General features: G+C 44.1%; 1 protein-coding gene and 1 pseudogene across 1 annotated transcript; one reads left to right on the top strand and one right to left on the bottom strand.

The window, feature by feature from the left end:
- The first annotated feature begins 1844 nt into the window (after positions 1-1844).
- LOC136482220 (bisdemethoxycurcumin synthase-like) lies at positions 1845-3062 on the top strand. The gene has a single exon (XM_066479451.1). It carries the CDS (start codon positions 1857-1859, stop codon positions 3060-3062), a length of 1206 nt encoding a protein of 401 aa, XP_066335548.1. The 5' UTR covers positions 1845-1856.
- Positions 3063-18305: 15243 nt separating this feature from the next.
- On the bottom strand, positions 18306-19979 carry LOC136480132 (uncharacterized; annotated as a pseudogene).
- Between the last annotated feature and the right edge of the window lie 3864 nt (positions 19980-23843).

The raw sequence follows: 23843 nt of genomic DNA, 5'->3' as shown, positions 1-23843 counted from the left end.
TCATAATGGTAGATACGGGTAACTTGGATACAAAGTTAGAGGATTAAATTATCTTTCATAATGATAAAGTTTGGCAATTTAGACGCAATCATAGGGGTTAATTTTAAATTATGTTTCCTGGCCAAGGTGGGTAATTTAGATGCAAGTTTAGGGGGGTATTTTGAATTATCTTTTGTAATGGCGGAGGTAGGACATTTACATGGAAAATTCGGGGTTAGTTTATGTATTTTTTATAATGACAGTGGTGGGCAATTTTTAATAAAACTATGATAGATCTAATGGCTATTATTGGTGAAGATGATTAGAGTCTACCAAATCAAGGGCCAGATGTTTCTGATTATTATGAGAATTTCTAGGATTTTTTTTCCTAGCGGGTCTGGGGAGAATTAACGTGGTGCCTCTTTGGGGCCGCTAATGAGTAATAGTAAGATGTGTACAAAAACAAGCAAAACAGATAAAAAAGAATCATCAGAAAAGATACACAATAGAAGTGAAAGAAAAAAGAAAGAAAGAAAGAAAGAAAGAGGTACTACTGTGTATATACTAGTAATGCACATGCGATTAATTTTTGCGTGTCAATTCAGTGCTTTCTACAACAGATGGATTGCAAGTGAACGCTTCCTCAATTCATTTGTTTCGTTGATTTCAGGCGCCTTTGTTGTTTGCAGAAGACGTTCCTGATAATGGTTGAACAATCAAGGATGGGCATGCTCACATATTGGTGGCCGTTGTTTCTTTGTATCAAATCCAACAAAGCAATAGAGAATATCGTTCATAGTTTCCAATCCAAGAAAAGGACAGACAAACTATTGTTAGTATATATAGTTATTGATCGGTGTCCTCCTCGTTGTAAAGATGGAGCACCAATGTGTTCTGTTGTATTTTCTTCCTATACCTCTAACAGATATGGTTACTCTTGCCTCGAAACTTCAATATATGCTTTTTCCAACACAAATGCGCTCACTCACTCTGTAGAAATACATGCATACACACTCTATTCTATCCCTATGGGCATCTTTGAAATACTGAGACTGTGCCAAAGAACAACGTCTATTCACTGGAAAATGTTCATGCTACGCTACAAACCAGCACTTAAAAGCATGATCAAATTTTGAGCACACACCATGTTCCATCTATATAACACCTAAATACCACACAGGTCGTCGAACACCGCACACATGCAAAAACAAAAATAATTAAGCCACAGACGAAGCAATATATATGGTACATTGATATATACCCACACATATACACCATATATATACTTGTATATAAACCCGGCCGTGTGTATGCGACACTTGTCAGGCGTATCATCGTGCTAGTGTATTTTATACGGGAAGCTTTGCTTGAGCTGTGTAACAGTTGTGTGAACGGATCGGATCTCATCTCAATATCACAAATAAACGGTTAAAAATGAAATATATATGTAGCGAGCAGCAAGGGATACATTACTAATTGCAGGCACGTCTACCAATTGTTTTATGTGTACAAAAACAGATCAAAACAAATAAAAAAGAATCATCAGAAAAGATATACAATAGAGAAGTGATGAAAGAAAAAAAAAGAAAGAAAAAGTACTTCTTGCATTGTGTGTGTATATATATACTAGTGTAATCCACATGCGATTATATAATTTGTATATAAAAACGCACGCACGCACGCACGTCGTTGTCCGCGGAACGCTGCGAAGTGATCGAGACCAGCACGTCGTACATAATACAGTTGTAATGGTATAAATAGAACGCACCTCCTGCTTCTCCAAACCACCAAGACGCACGCAACCATCCATCCCCGGGAGCGCGAGTGCGACAGCTAGCTACCTGCTGGTACATACGTAGGTGTCGTCGTCGACGTCCATGGGGAGCGCACCGGCCACCGTCCACGAGATGAGGCGTGCGCAGCGCGCGGATGGGCCGGCCGCCGTGCTCGGCATCGGCACGGCGAACCCGCCGACGTGCATTGCCCAGGACGATTACCCTGACTACTACTTCCGCGTCACCAACAGCGAGCACCTCACCGACCTCAAGGCCAAGCTCAGCAGGATCTGCAACAACAAGAAGTCCGGCATCAGGCAGCGCTACTTGCACCTCAACGAGGAGCTTCTGGCCGCCAATCCGGGCTTCATCGACCCCACGCGGCCGTCCCTGGACGAGCGCGTGGAAATCGCCTCCGCCGCCGTCCCGGAGCTGGCTGCGAAAGCGGCCGCCAAGGCCATCGCGGAGTGGGGCCGCCCGGCCACCGATATCACCCACCTCATCTTCAGCACCTACTCCGGCGCGCGTGCCCCGAGCGCCGACCGCCGCCTGGCCTCCCTGCTGGGCCTCCGCCCCACGGTGTCCCGCACCATCCTCAACCTTCACGGCTGCTACGGCGGGGGGCGGTCGCTCCAGCTCGCCAAGGAGCTCGCGGAGAACAACCGCGGCGCGCGCGTCCTCGTCGCCTGCTCCGAGCTCACGCTCATCGCCTTCTACGGGCCCGAGGGAGGCTGCATCGACAACATCATCGGCCAGACCCTGTTCGGTGACGGTGCCGGGGCCGTCATCGTCGGCGCCGACCCCGTCGCCCCTGTCGAGCGCCCGCTGTTCGAGATGGCGTTCGCGTCGCAGACCACGATACCGGAGACCGAGGACGCCATCTCCATGCAGTACAGCAAATGCGGAATGGTGTACCACCTCTCCAGCCAGGTGCCCCGCCTGCTGCGGTGCAACGTGGAACGCTGCCTTGTCGACGCGTTCCGCACGCTCGGCGTCAGCGCCGCATGGAACGACCTTTTCTGGGCGATCCATCCCGGCGGTCGTGCCATCCTGGACAACATCGAGGAAGTGCTCTGTCTGGAGGATGGGAAACTAGCGGCGAGTCGCCACGTGCTCAGCGAGTTTGGCAACATGAGTGGCACCACAGTGATCTTCGTGCTCGATGAGTTGCGCCGCCGTCGGGCAGCAGCAGCCAAGCAGGGAGGGGATGCGCCGGAGTGGGGAGTGATGATGGCTTTTGGACCGGGAATCACAATCGAGACCATGGTGCTCCACGCCCCTAGCAACCTGGAACTGGAGGGAAATTGACAATTCAAACATCGACCAAAAAGACTAACTTCTATATAGGGAGTATAAAGCATGCATGGTATAAACTATAAACCCGGTATAGAGGTTGCCCTAGTAAAATAAGCTCCATATGGCTAATTCGTGGACCATATAAGGTGGTGTGTAAAATTTGTGTTAATTGTATTTGTGCCTGTACAATATAATATTGAAAGGAGAAAAAATTATCACTTCGTCATCACTTCCTTCTTCCCTATCGGCCCATTCCTCACTCCCACCTCTTTTCTTGCGTCCCTCGGTCTGATTCCTCTTGTTAAGAGCAAAACCTGCGGTATAGAGGTTGCCCTAGCTAAAATAAGGTCAATATCTCTCAACAATGTGATCTCACTCTGGAGCACCGCACAATCTCGTGCATGCTAGGACGGAGTCCACAAGCCACCAAACCATCTAGGGTCGTGGCAATATCACAGTCCGGTAGAAGGTAGAACCCACAGTAATCACTGTCATATTACTATTGGGTCTATCCTTGAACTGGTAGTGATCCTTATCTTATTACTGCTAGTTTGATTTCTTGAACCGAGAACCAGCAGTGATGATGGGTTTCGAACCGGCAGTGATTGCTGAATCTAGAGTACCGAAGCTATTATATGTGACGTGCATTTTATTAAATGATACTAGACATCAACCTTTTTGTCCTAAACCATATATATATCTTGATAGGCATATCGTGAATTAATGCTTACAAGATGTGCTATACATCAAAACTATGCACTGTAGAGAACACTACCGCCTATTGACCAATTACTTCATTCACTACCGGTGGCCATGCATCTCAACAGACAGGGCATTCTCTTTGTGCGTCACGAATCGTCTGACCAAGATCATCAGCGGGCTCATCTTCTGCCACTACCTCTTCTTCAGCTTCCCCCATTGCAGTATCATTGAAGGCACCATATTCATCAATAATGTCGTCATCGTCCCATTGTTCTTCTTCACCTTCTTCCATTACAACCCCGGTTTCTCCGTGCTTCGTCCAACAAATATAGTTTGGCATGAAACCCGACTTCAACAAGTGTGAATGAAGACTCCTTGAGCTAGCATATTCCTTCAAATTCTTACATATGGCACATGGGCAGCACATGAAACCATCGCGTTTGTTGGCCTCGGCCACACGTAAGAAAGAATGCACGCCCTCAATGAACTCTTGTGAGCGGCGATCAGCATTGTACATCCAATGCCGACTCATCTGCATTACATGACATACATACCATATTAAAACCTAGAACAAAATTAGTTAATTATACGACATGCATGCCACCACAAAAGGTATTAATTTATGAAAGTCTCGCTACAATGTAGACAATCGCAACTACCACTAAAAAAACTAAAGCTAAAATGCACTTCAGCAGCATAAGGATTTCGCGACCAATCCCAACTAAAACAGACAGATCATGCGTTTGTTCAACATCTATAGGCTTCTTCCGCAGGATCACTGTCTCATCAGCCGCCGTAGCCGCCTGTGCAAGAGAGTTTTGCACGTGTTCAACGTACTCTTCCTCCCAGTACCAGCCTGAACATCCAGTGCCATCCCACTGAAATTAAAATAAAAAATTAGAACTTTAATTACAATCATCATGAAAATAAGTATAAATTAACCATAATCATCAAATGCGACAAAATAACTCACATTGCGATCCGGACACTTGTAGAAGATACGGCCCTTGTTGGGACACTCCTTCCTCACCCGGTACTCCATCACAATCTTCTCCTCACACTTGCCGCATGCAATGAGAGGAAGGTCCGGCCTCAGTCGCTTTGTAACCCGATGAGAGGCCGAGGACCCGGAAGCAGTTGCCATCTACTCTCTATACTCATTTTTAATATAATATAAATTTCTCATTTTATAAACAAATAAAATTAAAAAAACTCTAAAATTCTCTATATCTCTAAAGCATGAAGTGTGCTATGCATGCTAGAAATAAAAGCTCAATACTAGTTTTGAATAACTACTTTAACCTTCCTTCATCCAAATACGCAAACTTTAAAGTGATGTTGAGCTTAAATGGCTTACAAATAAAAAAAATCTACCATAAAAAAACCACATATATCTAGTCCATAAAATAAAATAAGCTACAGATGAAACACGAGAGTATAAAGTTGGTAACCTTTAGAACCGATGAAGGAATGGAAGAAATCTTGTGACCGGTGATGAGGAAGAAGAGAGGCCGGCGATAGCAAGAGAACACTGAGCCCGGGGAGGAACCAGGGCTATATAGGAGGGTACCTTTAGTCCCGGTTGGAGACAGAAACCGGGACTAAAGGTCCCTTTATAGTCCCGGACGGAGCCTCCAGCCGGGAGTAGACTTTTACTCCCAGTTGGAGGCACCAATCGGGAGTAAAAGTTAACCTTTAGTCCCGGTTGGTAGCTCCAACCGGGACTAAAGGTCTCCTCCAGCAAAAGCCTGGCGCAGTAGCCGTTGGGCAGGGACCTTTAGTCCCGGTTGGATCTACAAACCGGGACTAAAGGTCTCTCTAGTCCCGGACGCGAAAAATACCGGAACTAAAGCCAAATTTCAAGGCGGGATCAAAGGCCGTTTCTCTACTAGTGCTACCGCCTATTGACCAATTACTTCATTCACTTCCGGTGGCCATGCATCTCAACAGACAGGGCCTCGACCCATCAAATGATGTCTTTGTCAGTTCCAAGAGGCCAAACCACAGCAGCAAGAAACTCCACAACCAGGTTGCGGCCACTGCTAAACCGGACAGCAAACTCAAAGGCCCTTTCACAAGCCCTCCGTCCATCACTCTTTTAAGCCACCACGCGAGTTAGCGGATTCAGAATCTCCGTCTTCATAGCAATACGATACTGATAAGCATCATTCCCATTCTCATCTTTAAAAATACACCTCGTGGACTTGAAGTAGAACAAATCGCGATACTAGTCTTCTTGCTCCAAACGATGGCACTGAGCATAAGAAATTTGAAACCTCCCCCCCCCCCCCCCCCCCCCCCCCCCCACCCCACCCCGGCATGAAGCCTTCATTGGAATGGAAGCGTTCTTCGTCTCGCCGTCCAATAGAATACACTTCATCTGGTTGTGCAGCTCATACTGTGTGCAAAAACAGTTAATATCGGGCTCCGCGTAAACGGTCTGGCAAGCCCAATAAAAATTGACCAAATGCAAAACCTCGTTGGGGTCAGATGGTGAAGCTGCACTCGGAAAGCCCTCAAGCACATCCGCAAACAAAGAAGTCACAAAAGACTACGGCCACATTGAACTGAGGTTCAGGCACCGACTCACCCTTCGGAAGCCTAACCCTCTCCCTCTCGAACCAACCAAGCTCAGAATGCCTCATCAAATCGGCCTCAGTATTTAGCAAAGGCCTAATTAAATTTGAAGGTCTGCTCCATCTCAAGTTTGGCTTTGTCAGCCTTGCCTTTGTCTCCTACCAAGTCTTCGATAATAGCATGAACATCACTCAAATTCTCCTTGAGATACTCCTGAGCCCTTGCACTAGCCATCATGGAAAGCTCCAAGATCAAGACATATCTTTATCATTAACACGTGCTAGCATGTCTGGACCAAGGACCCCAACCACGAAAGAAAGCCCCCTCCAAAATGCAAGGATGAATACTCCGCATATCAGACCCTAAAGCTTTGACCACAAAGAAAGTGACTAGGGTACACTAGTAGAGACCAGACTTTCGATTTTTTACTTTAGTCCTGGCCAGAATTTGTCCCGGGTGTAATAGGAGATTTAGTCCCGGTTGGCACCACCAACTGAGAGTAGAATCTCTTACCCAACGGATAGTGCAGCAGGTTTTTATAGCAAGGACCTTTAGTCCCGGTCTGTGGTTCAAACAGAGACTAAAGGTTGCCTTTCAATCCCGGTTGAAACCACCAACTGGGACCAAAGGTCCTGCTGGTTATCCCGGGTTTTGGCTCCAACCGGGACTATAGGTTGATCCTTTAGTCCCAGTAGGCTCCACCAACTGGGTCTAAAGGTCAACACCTATATATACCTGCTTCCACTGTCCCCCCAGCCCGAGACACACCGGTCAAATCTTGGTCTTTGCTTATTGTTCATCCGTGTTCATCTGTGTTCTTGCTTGAGGGAGCAAGTTCTTGCTCTCGGCCGTCGGCTTCATCTTTAATCTTCTAAAGGTTAGCAACTTCTTCTTCTAATCTTTCATTGCTAATAATGTTTATCGTTTCATGCTTTAGTAATAAGCGTAGAAATATTCAAATATGTGGTTTTTTAGATATAATGGTGGATTTTATTTTTATTTATACATCATTTCTACATAACCTTAAACATTTATTATTTTCTAGCTCTTTGTTAGCAACATTATTTGTTGATGAGAGTTAATAATCGTTAAACAAAATTATGTGCAAAATGTTTAAGTTTACTTGGCATGCATATATATATATATTGATGATTTATTGTTTATATGTTTTTCTAATATATATTGTTGCATGGTATATTTATATGGGGGTTCTATATTTATTGGGATGTTTTTCAATTTTTTTAGTTACGATGAATGGCGGCGGACTTCCCCAGCCACAAGAACAAGGTTTTCACCCTGGCGATCTTCCATTCACGCCATCGCCAGATAGGGCCATTCCACATTACCCAGATCCATCAATAGTATGGAATATTTTATGTTTTGCGTGCTAATATAAATTTTGCATATATACATTCATTCATAATATGATTGTTGCATATGCCATAGACTATAAAACCAGTCAAATGGTTAGAAGCAGCACTATGACTGCTCGGGGTGTGGGACATCTTCGGGACGACGATAAGTGAGGTCATGAATGATGAAGGAGACGAGTTATGGACGTGCAGTCTCGTCTTCGACATCACCATTAGGTACAATAATGAGGTGTGCCCGGACATCGTGCACACTAGATGACGGTCGCCAACCAAGATAGGCGCCTAGATCGATGTCGTGCTACTTTCTTTGTAGGCAATTGAGCGAATTGGCTACCGTATGCCTGATTTCTCGTCCTTGAAGATAGAAGCTTTTCATCAGGATAGTCTGGATGTGCCACGAGTAAGCGAGAGGCATATGACATTCAACTATATGGATGTGGTATGTCGTGTATGATATGAGAGTAATGTTTATTTATTCTTATTATTGTTTGAGCGATTCCTGATATTTTTTGTTTGTCCGCTTACAGGTTTTGCTCTATGATTTCACCTATGCTACATGTGGCTTGCAACCCATTCTCACGCAAGCACTTAAGCGACTGGGGTACGCTCGGGACTTCATGGAAACGATGGACCAGAGAACAACAGTTGGCATCCAGTATTGCGTGAGATTTAGGCAGAACCAGTCCATCGATAGTCCGTCAGTAGCTACATCTATGCGATGCCATGTCCTCGGCATTGTGAGGCAATGGATAGTGTTGTAGTGCGGGCCTTGCATTATATAGACAATGACCGTGGTTACACAATCTGAGACATACACTACTGGCAGTGGAGACAGACTAGGGTTGCAGCCAGTTTGTAGGATCCTTGTGTTAGTTAGGTTTATTCGTACTGTTATGTTTAATCAGGTTTATTCGAATGGTTATGTACTTTAATTCGGTTTATTTGTATGGATTTTTTAATTATGTTTGTATTCAAGTTAATTATGTTTCATTAGGTTTATTTGTATGGACATCATAATTAACGTGGTCTCTAAGATCTTTATTATTGTTTTGGTCATTTCTTCGTCCGATAAAGTCGTAGTCTACATTGTTCACACAATGTGCAGTACTGCTTTGTCAGACGAAGAAATGACCAAAATAAAATTTGTAGATCTCAAAAAATTACACAACTTTGTAGTTGATAACTTCTTGATTTGAAATCATTTTGTCAAGGAAAACTATGTTTGAATTTCTAAAATTTGAAATTTGAATTTTTAAAATATCTTGAAATGGAGAAATGACCAAAACGAAAGTTGTAGATCTCAAAAAATTATGCAACTTTGAAGTTGACAACTTTTTCATTTGAAATCATCTTGTTAAAGAAAACTATGTTTTAATTTCTGAGATTTGAAATTTGAATTTTTAAGTTGTAATTATAATTTATAGCATATGTTATTAAGCATTTAAAGCATGAGACAAAAGCATTATAAATTGTATATGAAAGCCAATTTGTATTGCAATTTTTTGAGCTATATTTTTTACTACGTAATTTCTAATTTTCAGCCTATTTATGTTAAATGATATGTTATAAACTGTTGCATGGATGGGAAACCAAACTGCCGGATAGGCAGCAGTTTTGCCACGCACCAAAATTTAGCTTTAGTCCCGAGTTGGGCCACCAACCAGGACTAAAAGGCCTCTAATCCCGGTTGCAGGCCCAACTCGGGACTGACGGTTTTGACCTTAAGTCCCGTGTTGGGCCATCAACTGGGACTAAAGGTCTTTTAGTCCCTGTTGGTGGCCCAACCTGGGACTAACGGTACCAAACCTACATATACTCGTGTCGTATCTTCTTCTCTCCTTTCAAGGGTCGCCGGATCCACGCCACGCACTCCGCCGCACCGCCACCCCTGCCATGCGCCGCCCGTCCGACCGCGCCCTCTTCTCCGGCGAGCGTGCGGGCCCTCGTCCTCGTCTCCCCCCGCACGCATGGAGGCGCCTTCATCCTTCAGTGGCTAGCCGGCCTCGCCCTCGTCCTCGGCTCCAGTGCGCGCGGTGGCTCCATCGCCCTCCTTGTCTCCGGCCAGCGCCTTCGCGTCTCCGGCCTCGCCCCCATCTGAGGCAGCGCCTTTTTCGTCTCCAGCCTCAGCCTCGACCTTCATCTGCCGCTAGGTGGTAATACTCGTTGCCAACCCCTTGTCATCCCTTCGTTCTGTGTGAAACCGGGCTTGGAAAGATGCAGAATTTTGATACATAGGGTTTATTGATGTGAATTTTGGTATATAAATACTTATAAAAAAATTGACTTCAGTGATATACATATATGAATTTTGATATATTGACGTGTTATGCATTTTGATATATTGACTTTAGTGATATGAATTTTGATATATAAGGTTTATTGATGCGAATTTTGATATATATAGACTTATAAAAAAATTGACTTCAGTGACATACATATATGAATTTTGATATATTAACCTTACTTTTTATGCATTTTGGTATATGATAAATATTGGCTACAGTGATTTGAATTTTGATATATAGGGTTTAGTAATGTGAATTTTGATATTTGTAGACTTATGAAAAAAATTGACTTTAGTGATATGCATTTTTGTGTATGAAAAATATTGTCTTCAGTGATATGATTTTTGATATATTGACTCTAGTGAGAAGAGATGGCTGGACGTCGTCATCTCCCTCCGCTGTAAGTCATAGGTTTCAGCGGCTATGTAAAGTGGATGGGATTCGATCTAGTGTTGCCGGATGTACCGTTTAATCATCCAAGCATAGTAAGCAACTCTATATGTTTTCAATAAATTAACGTGTCAAATACACTTGCATACATATATTTTCTTATATATATATATATATATATATATATATATATATATATATATATATATATATATATATATATATATATATATATATATATATATATATATATATATATATGTGTGTGTGTGTGTGTGTGTGTGTGTGTGTGATTCTTAAATGTACCGTAGGTACTTGACCAAATCATTTGGCTTATATATATATATATATATATATATGTGTGTGTGTGTGTGTGTGTGTGTGTGTGTGTGTGTGTGTGTGTGATTCTTAAATGTACCGTAGGTACTTGACCAAATCATTTGGCTTAAAGAGACACTCTCAAATTTCGGGGATCAGAAAGTGATTGGTCAGACCTTTCATTTAGATAATGGTCTATTAATCCAATGCCGAATTGGTTTTCCCATCACCGCTGAGGGGTAGAGGTGTTGTACAAATCTCAGAGATAGGAATAAAGGTGCCCAGGTAGATTGTTGCACAAAAATATGCTGTCATTGCATGTGTAACTATGCTTACGAATATTGGGTACACCCTGCCTACACTATCCTCCGTGATACAAGTTATAAATGCGGACATGCGTCATGATGTTGAGGGCTTTTGTGCAAGCATTGCTCGGAACAACCGAAATAATGTGGTAAAGTCGAAGTCGAACTCATAGCTTATATCTGGATTTGTTGTTATATTTTGCAAAGCTTGGTTCTCATAACCTTTTTTCTGCCAACACTTACAGGTTGAGGACTATGATTTAACCTACGAAGGGTGCAGTTTTAAAGCCATTCTAAACCAGACAATGTATCAATTGGGTTATGATTGGAAATATGTTCATGAATAGCCAACACTCACTATGGAAGGATTTCAGGAAAAGTTGCTTGCGACTAAGAGGGCAGACCCACCGACTTCTCAAGCACAGTTAAACGTCGTTAGTAGACCCTGTGCTCATAGTTGTGAAGCAAGGGAGAGTGCACTAGTTAATGCATTGGTCTTCATCAATGATATTTTTGGATACCACATCGGTGACCTACACTTCACCGAATTGAAAATACGAGAAAGTCAACTTCATTAGGTAGTAGTGGTGACATACTATGCTTGCATGAACTTTGGGGAGTACTTGGCCATGTAGTGTGTAATGACTTGGTTTAAATTTATTATGGTTTTTATGAAATTTGATTGTGGGATGGATGATCATTGTAATATACAACATCTTACTTAATTAGTTTCACTCTTAATATGTTCGTACAATATTCAATGCAAAGAAACTGTAAAAAGGAAAGAAAAGAAAAAAAAGAGACATTCAATACTGGAAGTGTAATATGTGGCAGCGCCTAGGGCCCAGGCTGGAGCCGCCTTTACTCCCGGTTGGTATTACCAACTGGGACTAGAAGTCCCAAATCAATCCCAGTTGAGGGGACTGGGACTAAAGACGGGCCTTTAGTCCCGGATTGGCAGTCCCGGTTGAGAAACCGGGACTAGAGGGGGTTTCCCAACCGAGACTGAAACCCACTCCTGCACTTGTGGTACCTATATTCCCCCCCCCCCACCTTATATAGTGACTCAAGCGGTGGTCAAACTTCCATCCGTTCATTTCAGCTGCAGCGCCTAGGGAGAGCCAACCAGCGATATACATGTCAAAAGTAATCTCGAGACAACCCTAACACAAACGAGCCCTAGGGGGACCGAACCCTTGGGCCTGAGGCAGCGCCCTAATTTGAGGATCAGGGTCATCTGCGTCCAACCTCGCCCTCGAAGTGGGAACTATTGGGTGCAAAGCCTCACACCCAAGGTCCACTAACAATGTTTCCTTCCCATCGCACAAACACTATGGATGTTGGTACATGGTGAGGCGTTCGGAGGTCTTGTGCAAAGGCCTTCGAAGATCGTCCATGAAGGTCCCGGGAAGCTGGATTCAAGGATGGCCACGAAGGTCCCGAGAGACCTTCATCCAAAGTTTAAGGATTAAGCCTTCGCTCCAAAGGCTAGGGTTGAGGGTGACCAATAGAGGACGGCGGAGGCCTCCTAAAGGACGACCAAGGTTTCCTTCGGCAAGGGTCTTCAGAAGGGCCTCTGGGTCATTCACGATAAAGGTCCCTCAAGCTGAGTGGCGGTTGGCCTCCGCCTCCAAAGGTCCGTCAGATGGACCCAGTGGTCCAGCAAGCCTGATGATAGTTCAATAAGGGCACATTAGTTGAGGTGGTTGCAGCAGGAAATGACCCTTTGACCCTTGTGACCATGGATGTTGTACAACCAAGAATATTCTTAGCATATTCAATAGTAGGTAGAAGACACTTATGTACAAATGGATGTATGTAACCAGACCCTAGAAAAGGGAGGACTCGAATATAAATAAAGTAGATAGATCATTTGGCTTGATTACCAAGAAACCTACGCCTCGGTAGTTGTGTTCAGGCAGGAGAAGATTAGAGACCTTCGGGGCTCTAACCTCCACCCATCTGAGGACTCCACACTTCTCCACGTCAGGATACAAGATCCCAAAAGTTTTGATAACGGGCTCTAAAAATTATTTTTGACAGATTATAAAAAACGTTTGGGCAGTAGTGAAGAACAAAATTGGCATTTGCGACAACATCACCATATGCATCAATTAGTGTTGTCATACAACACACCAATAATAACTAAATGCATGCTCTCTATTGGTAAAGGCGATCAATCATTACTATATTTTATCTTGAAATTCAAAAGCAACCGTCTGGACTTTCTCCATGCAGATCCATAATTAACTGCCAGATCATGAGACAGTTCGGGACAGTTATCAAGAAGATCGAGGTAGAGTAATAATATCAATGTACGCATAATCACAATGTGGAAAGTCATTGTGTGCATAATCGCATTAACTAATTAGTTCAGATCTCATATAGTTTTCACTATGGTTTTATCACAGATAAATAAGACACGTGCATGGATGCACGAGGGCCCCTTTGACGAAAGAAAGATAACCAGGATTATGCCGGACCTCTACCCGTTCATTATATATACACGAAGTTGTTAATCAAAGAGGCAGATACTTTGGCAACATTATTGGTGTGCTGCCTACGGAGCACAAGCACTGAAACCTTTCAGAGTGGGGAATACCTACGGCTCAGCATTAGTCTAATGACGTCAGGAACATGAACATAAAATATTGCCTACCACCTTCAATATGATTGGCTTAATTTGTAATGTTGGTGCTTTATTAGACGAGACACATAACCATATATTGATTGGTGGTCAAATATTACAGCATATAGCTGACATTATATTGGTGCTTGTATATATATATATATATATATATATATAGATTTTTGAAAAATGTACCTTGTATCTGAAAAATGTAGAAATATTAAGAGTGGAGGCAACAACTTTTTGTGAATATGAAAAGTATTAACAGAGGTGCGTGTCTTAAGCTGCACGCCTCTATTAAAAACATTAACAGAAATGGCCATCGTAACCCACTGCCTTTGTTAATCATTTACAGAGATGGACATCCAAACACTACTATATAAATAAAGATTTTTTTGTAATAGAAACATTTTTTAGTAGAGACGCCCCAGTCAAAATCATCCTCTAAAAATGATTCCCTGAGCCCGCCTGCCTCTAAAGATCGATTTTTAGCGGAGGCTGGGATTACAGCTGCCTGTAAAAATGCTTCTAAATGTTACTGTTACAATACAAACGAGCTCTTGCAAGCGTGATCAAATTGTGAGCACCATGTTCCATCTATATAGTGATAGTCATCCAACACATATATAAATACCACACTGGTCGTCGAACACCGCACACAGGCAAAAAGAAATAAACAGGCCACAGACGAAGCAATAGATATGGTACATTGATATATACCCACGCATACACCACTACGGGAGAGGCAAAATTCCCCGAGTGTCGCAGGTTTCCCCGAGTGCAAAAAATCGGGCACTTGGCAAAGCCAATCTTCCCCGAGTGTTGCACTCGGGGAAGAATAGCACTTGGGGAAGAGAGGCTTTGCCGAGTGCCGCAGAGTGCCTAGCACTCGGTAAAGAGCGGCACTCGGCAAAGGCCCTCTTCCCCGAGTGCAACACTCGGGGAAGAGCGGCACTCGGCAAAGAAAAATGTTACTTGACGGCCCAGCCCGCCCACGCCGTTAAAACAAAAAAATTGCTTTGCCGAGTGTCGAACCCTGGCACTCGGCAAAGAGGCTGGCTTCCCCGAGTGCCCTGTCATGGCACTTGGCAAAGGGCCTCTTTGCCGAGTGCCAGGGAAGGCACTCGGGGAAGATTTTTTTTTTGTTTTTTTTGCCCCATTTTTTTTTGTGAGGCCTTCTCACATTATTTAAAACTCCTTTTCAAATTTGGGACAATTTTGAATTTTTTTTGGTATACTTCGTTAATTTTTTTCGTTTCGTTGAATTTTTTTGCATACTTCAAATTTGAACTGCAGGTGCATGAAATAATGGAATTTGGTGATTCAAAAAATGATATTCATGATATTTGGTGTATGATGAGGCCGTATCCAGGAACTCACATGAAATGTCGAGCATCTTTTTGACGTAACATGACGAGGTACTTGCGGGAAAAGTGTATTTAAATCATATAAAATCACAAAACTTGTCGGGGCGTCATGTTATCGCATGTAGATGCTATGATAAAAAATTGAGAAGGTTTCGAGCAAGTTGTGACGTCGGATGCCTAAAACCCAGACATCTACCTGGCCTTTTCTTGCTTTTGATAATAACCTGACCGGCCATATCTATATTATTTGGCCCTTTCAGAAACTGAAGCTCATCTCAAAAAAAACTCGCTCTGTTTCCCTCTCATTGATCTTGAAAGTGGCGAGAAATGGATCGTGATGATGTGGCTGGCTTTTATTAGTGGAGGTTAATTGCAAACATATATTCCCGACCTCGATCTGAGACTTCTAATTAACCCAGTACAGTACGTAGCGGGATCTGTTCTTTTCATCTTTGGTATTAATATGTTTCCTGATTCGAATGGGCAGGGCCTACCTAAACCTTGGATCTGGTGGTATTAATATTAACTCCTTGAACGATCCTTGATATTGGAGCATGTACAGATCAAGCGAGCAGTAGAGTATAAAGGTACTTCCATTGGCACACTACTACCACATGCCATGCATGTTGTGCATGCTCTCTATTAATTTGTCAAGTTAGCACGACATATAGCTTATATAGACAGCGAATCGATCGATGTTTACTTGCAGGTGTCCGAACTCCTGAGCTGACCCGGCCCGGTTGATGAATGGCAGGTGATTCAGCTAATTAATTCATTGTGATATGTGAAGAAAATAAAGCCAAATGAACTCTTCCACTGAGGGTGGAGCTGAGGCCACCGACTGGCCAAATCTGGTCCGCTTTAGCTCAGCTCTGCTCTCGATCCCGGGGCTTCCTTTCTTGGCATACGGTCCGTCCACCGACAACAACCACATAGGCGTCGGTCCTACCTGGGGCATGTGCTCGGCTCAGCTCGATAGATAAGGTAGCAGCGACCAAATTTGCTAATAATAGCATTGTAATTAATTTTTGGGATTGTGTGACCATGATCAAATTACAACTGCGTGATGGAATCCGTGTGCTTAATTCTATCTCGGTCTATGCAACAGGGTGTGTGCTCGTGCTTAATTACTCGATCTAGCTTCTATTTGTACTCGCAAGTCAGGTTTTCCAAGTCTTCTATGTGCATGACACTAGAAACAAGAGACGACGAGTGGTTCTCCCTAGGAAGAAGCGGGTTGTCGGAGTTGAAAATCAAGTGGAGGAGGAAGAGTTCAATTATCAATCTAATGAAATCCCTCCTTTCGATACTTCCATCCTCCCTAAGATTTCGGCGAGCGAACTAACACCATACCTAAGAGATGGTCATAAGGAGGATGGCCCCATGGAAAAAGACACCGAAAACGGCAAGTACACACAAAATAATGCTAATGTAAGTTTTGAATATGCCCTGTGATTTTTTTAGAACAAGGTGATTTAGCAAACTGCTTAACTTGTTGTTTATTTGTGCAGGTGAGCTCCTCAACTGCTTAATTTGCTGGTGCTGAAATTCGAGCAAATGGAATCTGATATATATGATATATATACTTGGTAGAGATAGGAGCTAGCATGTGGATGTATATGTTTAACTCTTGCAGTTGGTTGCTTTCTGGTGTAAAATTCTTGAACTGAGTAATTAATAACTATATATATATGGAATAAATTATTGGTGTTGGAGTTGGCATAAACATACTGTATGTTCATTAGCTATATATTCTGTAACTGAGTAGATATACTCGCAGAGATAATGCCACGAACTCTATTAAAATGTCATTGAACTAGTTCGGTCGTTACCACGCAATAGTGTTTTTCATCATAAATAAACACGGAGAGGATAAAATTAAGCAGGAGCAGCTAGCTAGCAACAGAGGCTCTGTAGCAGCACGACAATGGTAAAGGAGGCCGTAGCATGATGCTTGTCAAGTGAGAAGGCCGGGAAGAAGGGAATTGGCAAAATGAATATAAGACAGCGAACCAGGAAGACTACCGCACTGGAATTTTCTGCTTGGGAGGGATAAAATTCCAGTTAATTTGCGGTCTTCAACAAAGAGGGGTTCTCTGGAAATTTAAGTAGGCTCAGCAAGAAATTTCAAAGAAGTAGGCTTTCAAAAATTCTTGTTGAATTTCTTGCTTGGGAGGGATAAAATTTCAGTTAATTTGCGGTCTTCAACAGAGAGGGGTGCTCTGGAAATTTAAGGAGGCTAAGCAAGAAATTTCAAAGGAGTAGGCTTTCGAAAATTCTTGTTGAAGGAAAAGGAATTTTCAGCTGAGAAGAATTTTTAAGCTAGCTTGGACCAGAAAATATAAGTCAAGGATGATTTTAGGAAGGTGTCTAGAGAAAATAGAATTGATCTTTTGAGCACTTAGGACACCTGCAAGTGATATAATTTCGATCCTGGCCTTTGTACAGTATGGTATCCTATCACTGATCAAGAGAAGTTAAAATAAAATGAAATTATCTCAAGTTGAAGCATGACTTACTAGCTTTGAAGTAATAATTGAGGGTTCCCATTTCTCATTTGGACTTTTCACATCGATGATTAAATGAAAATCTCACAAAACATCCTTAGCTCTTTATTGCTTTGTCATTATATTCACCAAAACTCACAAATAGGATTTGTTGCACTTACAAACTCCCTCTTTTTGGTGATTGATAACAACACATATAAAGCTCACAATTTGGCACTTTGGATATGACAAGCTCCCCCTAAATATATGCATATATGTTTTGAATCTACAATTTGGCATAAAAGGCCACATATACATGCACATTTTTAGTGAAAGTGCTAGGAAACAAATCATATACATGCATGCTTTCCTAGGTGTGCAAAGGTGTCACAAAAATAAACGTGATGCATATGACATGAATATCACACAACAAATAAATGAAGGCATACACCATCACAAGTGATATGATATTAGATAAGCAAACTAACATTAACATGTCCTTACAACCATTAAGTACCAACTAAAAATCACACATAGTTCATCACAATATATAGTCATACAAGCCCAAAATATAGATAGAAGTCAACAAGAGATATAGATCATGATACAAGTCCAAGGTCCATACATAAATAGCATATAGATCAATGAGGCAAACATATATTTTCTCCCCCTCTGGCGTCAAGCACCAAAAAGAAAGATGTCATTGAAGAACACGTGCGCCTCACTCGTCGTGGTTGACACCGTCATCCTCCTGGGTCTCAGCGGGCTGCTGTCCACCGGAAGTAGAAGGGTTGACACCGTCATCCACCTGGGTCTCACCGGGCTACTGTCCACCGGAAGTAGAAGGGTTGACACCGTCATCCTCCTGGGTCTCACCGGGCTGCTGTCCACCGGAAGTAGAAGGATAGGAGGTAGAGTAGAGAACGTCGAAGGCAGGGCCAAAGAAGTGACCAGCTATACCATAGGTGGTGGAAGCCCATCTAGAGGACAAGCTGCCACCAACACCCTGCTAAACATGGGACGGGGCCTGTGGTTGCTCGTTGGTGTCAAACTGTGTCTGCTGTGGCTGCACAAAAGACTGCTGAAACAACAGATTCCACCATTCGGGCTGCTGAGGTGCTGGAGGTAGAGGACGAACTGGGGACAAAGTCACACCTACGTGCTCGGCAATCATCTTGCGCTGGACCTCAGCGCGGTGAAGCTCCTCCTGGACAAACCTATGGTGCTCTCTGTTGGCCTCATAGATGGCCATGGACATCCCAAACACAGAGCGCATACCCTGCAAGAGAAGACCTTGGATGTCTTCAGGATAAGCTGTAGCTGTGGCACAGGAGGAAGGCAAAGGCACAAACTGAGGCCAAGGTTGACTGGGCTTGCGGCCTCTCCTCTTTGCTGTCTCACTAATTCTCACAGGTCGGTAAGGCTCATGGCTCACTTCTTTGATGAACTCCTTCTGAGTGACTACCTCAATCATCTTCATGATATAGGGAGCATGAGTACAGGACTTCTTAGGATCCCAAGATGTCAACTGAATCTGCCTATAAATGAAGCCGAAAGCACTAAAATCCTCCTCATTACCCTCCTAAAAAGCTTTCAAGAAGGGACCCATAGAAGATAAAATCACTGAAGCACCACCAATCTTGGGAACCAAAGTTTATCGGACCAACAAATTAAAATAGCGATAAACCTTTCTCATGTTGTTGACGGTGTAGAAGTCATCGGCAGTAGCATCCTCATTGTAAGCAAAAGAGAGATCAATGTCATGGTGAGGGTTGCAATTAAGCCGATGTTTGTCTATGTCATCAAACTCAAATCCAAGAATTTTGCCAAAGCGAGCATAAAAGACATAATAGGGCTGACCTTCAATGGAGAAATGCATATAACCATAATGATCAGCTGTGGCCTTCTCATACCAAACAGTAGCAAAGAACTGTGCAATGACCTCATTGCTCCACGGATACTGCATGGTCATGAGATTCTTGAAATTATGCCTTTCCAACATTTCAAGAGCTCTAGTCATCTCAGGATCACCCAATTTGACACAATGATCCCAATCAATGTACTTCTGTAAAACCACTGGCTGACTCTTAGAAAGGATCACTGAATCATAGTAGTCCAGCTAAAAGACAGTCCCAAAGCAAGGATCACAAAAATCAGCATCTCGAGATTCAGATGGACATTCAAACCTTTTGCCAAAGACCTCTCCTTGGTTGCTAAAATACTCCTTAGGGCGAGGCGGATGAACGTCATCCATAAAACGCCGATCGCCCGGATGGGTGAACAATTGCTCAGTCACAGGAACCAACTCGACATCCACATTGGGCAAGTACAAGTCATCCGCTGCTTTGCGGAAGGAGTTCTTGCCACGTCCTGCTGACACCTTGCGCTTGTTGCGTGGAGGCTTAGCAGTGGGCTGCTTCGCTCTCTTGGGGCGAGGCAGAGAAGCATCTCCATTACCCGACTCATCTTCAGGGCGAACCACCTTCTTGCGACCCATCCTGCAGTAGATAAAGCAAGAACAAGTATGAGATATGGCGCAAGATAAAGCTATTAATGGAGGACATGGACCAGTGGCGGAGGAAGGAAAAAAATTTAGGTGTGGCGAAATTGATAACATTGATATCAAAGATTATTTCTCAGTATATTGGTTTATACACATATCAGAAATCATGATCGTCATCTACTATATAAGTAAAAATATTTCGAATAATTAGAAAGATACAAGTAAAGTCAATATACTAATCAAGCATCCCAAGTAATGAAATATTGTGCAAATCCGGGTAACTGAACTCTGAATTCTAAAACTCACCAAGACACTGATGCTAAACTTTCAGATGCATGTTCCTGATTAATATCTGTCGTTCCTAATAATTTTCCTTCTTTTATTTGTTTGTAAAAAGAAGGGCTCCCTATGTGTGGGATGTGAGATACTACTGAGTCAATCGAATGGACTACGACCAGTCCTGGGTTCATTCAAGGAGTTAGCAGTTTACTTAGGAGCCCAAATATTACTGATCTGCTAGGACATAAAGTCAAAATTAAAGCAAATAAATCCTCCAAAGCTAGACCTCATCAGGCACCAAAACCAAATGCTGGCAAGTAATCATTTATATCTTCATTTTGACTTGAGGATTTTCGGATAACACCAATTACCTCATGAAATAGTGCCAGTCAGTTACAATCGGTGCTCACAGATTCTTTGATTCCAAACCAAATCACACAGGAATGCACTATAGATCAGCCAAGCCAGCAAGACGTAGATCATATACATACAGATCAGACAATACTGACATGGAATCAGTGGCGGACCCAGAAATTGAGAGCAGGGTATGCCCATGGCAAGAAAATATTTGGATGAACAATACAAAACATTCAGATGAGCTTAGATAAAAGATACATATAGTTCAAACTAAATTTGTTCCATAACAAATTGAGATTACAAAATATCGGAAGAAAATTACAATTAAATTTTAACTCTTCGATCCCTCATTGCTTGATAGCAACCGATGATGTCATGATCTTTGACTTGCAAAATTACAAAGGGAGGGATTTGATTTCTAATCACCTCTGCTCTGAGTTGAAGCAAAGAACTCCAATCGACCAATCGGGTGGGGCACTGCGGCGGCGTGGCCGCGCGGGGAATGGGGCGCGGCTTGGCCTGGCCACGACGCCATGTGGGGCGCACCGGCGACGCGAGCGTCTGCGTGGGCGGTAGGGGAGGCGTGGGCGGGGTGGCGGGCGGCCTGGCGCTGCACTTGGGCGGCGGACGAGGGAAGCCCCGGCGGCGCGCGGCGAACCCTAGCGGCGCGCAGGTGGGCAGGAGGGAGCGAGCGAGCAAAAAGAAACCCCCTGCGTGGAGGAAATTATAACGGTCGTTTCGGGGCCTCGTCCAAGCCCAACGCTCATCTACTCATCCAGCCACACTCACACCCACACTCACACACTCACAGCCACACTCACACACTCACACTCTCACGCTCCCGCCCCTCCTGGTCAGGCCCCACGCCGTCGGCCTCCGACGCGCCGCCCCTCCCGGTCGGGCCCCGCGTCGCCCGACCCGTCGCCCCGCCTCGCCCGGCTGTGGGGCACTGCCGCCGCCCCCGGCCACGCTCGCCGGTGGCCCACCATCCCCGCCCCCCGGCCACGCTCCCCGGCGGCCCACCCCCGCCGCCACCCGGCCACACTCCCCGGCCGGCCCCGCGCGCACCGGCCCGGCTCTGCAGAGCGGTGGAGGAGGAGAAAGAGAGAAGAGAGGATAAGGGGAGAAGAAGAGGAGCAGGGAGAAGGGAGGACGAGGGGAGAAGAGGAGGAGGAGAAGGAGAGGAGAAGGAGAAGAGAGGAGGAGAGAAGAGGAGGGGAGAAGGAGAGGCCGACGACCGTGACGCCGCCGCGCCCGCGCATCACGCCCCGCGGTCGTCCACGCCGTTTTCCCCGCGTCTAGCTGGAGACGAAGGTGATCCCGACTCCGCGTCGCCCGACTCCACTGCCACCCAAGGTAAAGCCCCCCTCCCTCCCTGGTTGTCGGGCGTCGTGCCGTGTATGTCGTTGCTGGCCTTCGTGCCGCAAATGTTGATGTGTGGGCCATTGTGCCAGAAATGTGGTTGTCGGACTTCATGTCGGCGTTTTTCTTGCAGGTTTGGGAACCCTCCCAGTACAGGGGAGGTGCTGCTAAAATTTCAACTTATATAATGTTGTGTTTCTTAATTGACAACCTTTTGTTCCTTATTTTGCAGGAGGAGAGAGTGATGGTGTTTTTCTACCGGATGGACACCATCACAATCTTCCACGACAGTGAGATCTCCATGGATGCGAAACAATGGTTTGGCTGCATAGTACTTCTCAGGGTCCCAACAACAACAAACCAGGACCGGATTAATCGCATCCTGATACACCATGCAATTGTCAACATCTGTGGGGTTAATGTTGCTTTGGAGAATATTTTACGACATGATCCAGATTACCTGGTGTGGGGCAGTTCAACAGAGCAAGCCACTGAAATCTTGAGAACACCCGAAATTGACATTGGGGGCGCAAAGATTGTCACGTATCCATGGACTCCCCAGCATGGTTGTGCAATACAACCCTTCGATGGCCTGCCACCCCCATCCCCAACTCTGACACTAGCTAAACGCCAACGAGGAGAAGAAGTTATGGAACATCTCAAGGTTACCGTTCGTAGACTGCCACCACATTTGCTCGTCGCTAAAGCCTTAAGTACGGTCTTCGCGATCAAGGTTGTTGTGTTGTATCCAAAATTGAATAAGGAGGATCTCACTGCAACCTTCAAGACATATGCATATTGAGAAGATATACCTTCTACATGGAATGTAGCCATCCGTAGAGGCACTGTGCTCTACATGTGGCCAATTTGGATGGACATAGAAGGATATGCACCGGGGCCCAACTCGGCAATCTGGGCACAACAGAACGGTAACTGTAGTTACAACAGAACCTTTGCAATATTAATGTTACACTGTTCGCTCTAACAAATCTCACTCTTATTGCAGCTATGATCAACACGCCTTTTCGATACACACTGTTCCCAAAGGACGGTGCAGGGACTTCTGGGCAAGCAGGTGGAGGTGGACAAGCCGGTGGAGGTGGACAGCAACTGGCTCTTCTGCAGTTAGGTATGGTACAACCATCTTATACATCGCCCCTAACCACATACTTGAGATGTATCACAATCCAATTATTAAACTATCTCATGTGGATTGTCATGCAGGTTAGACAGTTCAATCACTCGGCTCTTCATCAGGAGATTCAAGTTTCGCCCTAACACCGGACTCGCCACCGGACTCACCACTATATGGGGAAGATGATCCATTTGCCTCACCAGCACCTTTGTCCAGACCAACAAGTTGGGACCAATTAACCGAAGTACTTGAGTCACCAGAAGGGTACATTTAGTTCAGCTTCAATCCTTGTGTATAACACTGTCCAATTAAAACGACCGCAATTTGGACCTGAAGCATGATTTGGATGTAATGAAGGCAAAACTTGATAGTGCTGTTACTGATCTTTGGCAGTTGAAGGTGCAAGTACAGATTTTGAAGAAGGACTACGTTATTATTGCAGCAGTGTGTGTAGGTGTAGCTATTGGTTGTCTTATGAGCAAAATTTGGAAGTAGTGAATGGTGTCGAATGTCATCTTACAGGAAGCAGTCTGTTGCTTACCTGATGCATGACAATCGCTAATTTCTAGAAGTAGTCTAATGTCAAATGTAGAGCTTTTGTTGGTCCTAGCAGATGTATGACCAGATCATTGTGTTGGGTTTGTGAACCATCTATTTATGTTGTGAACTATGAGTGCTCGCCTAAATCTGTTGTGAACTATTTATATTTGTGAACATATATTATT

The sequence above is a fragment of the Miscanthus floridulus genome, chromosome 9 (assembly GCF_019320115.1).
Source record: "Miscanthus floridulus cultivar M001 chromosome 9, ASM1932011v1, whole genome shotgun sequence".
In the NCBI taxonomy this organism is placed as follows: Eukaryota; Viridiplantae; Streptophyta; class Magnoliopsida; order Poales; family Poaceae; genus Miscanthus; species Miscanthus floridulus.
The sequence above is the reverse complement of the archived record's forward strand: the minus strand, read 5'-3'. Positions and strand labels throughout refer to the sequence as shown.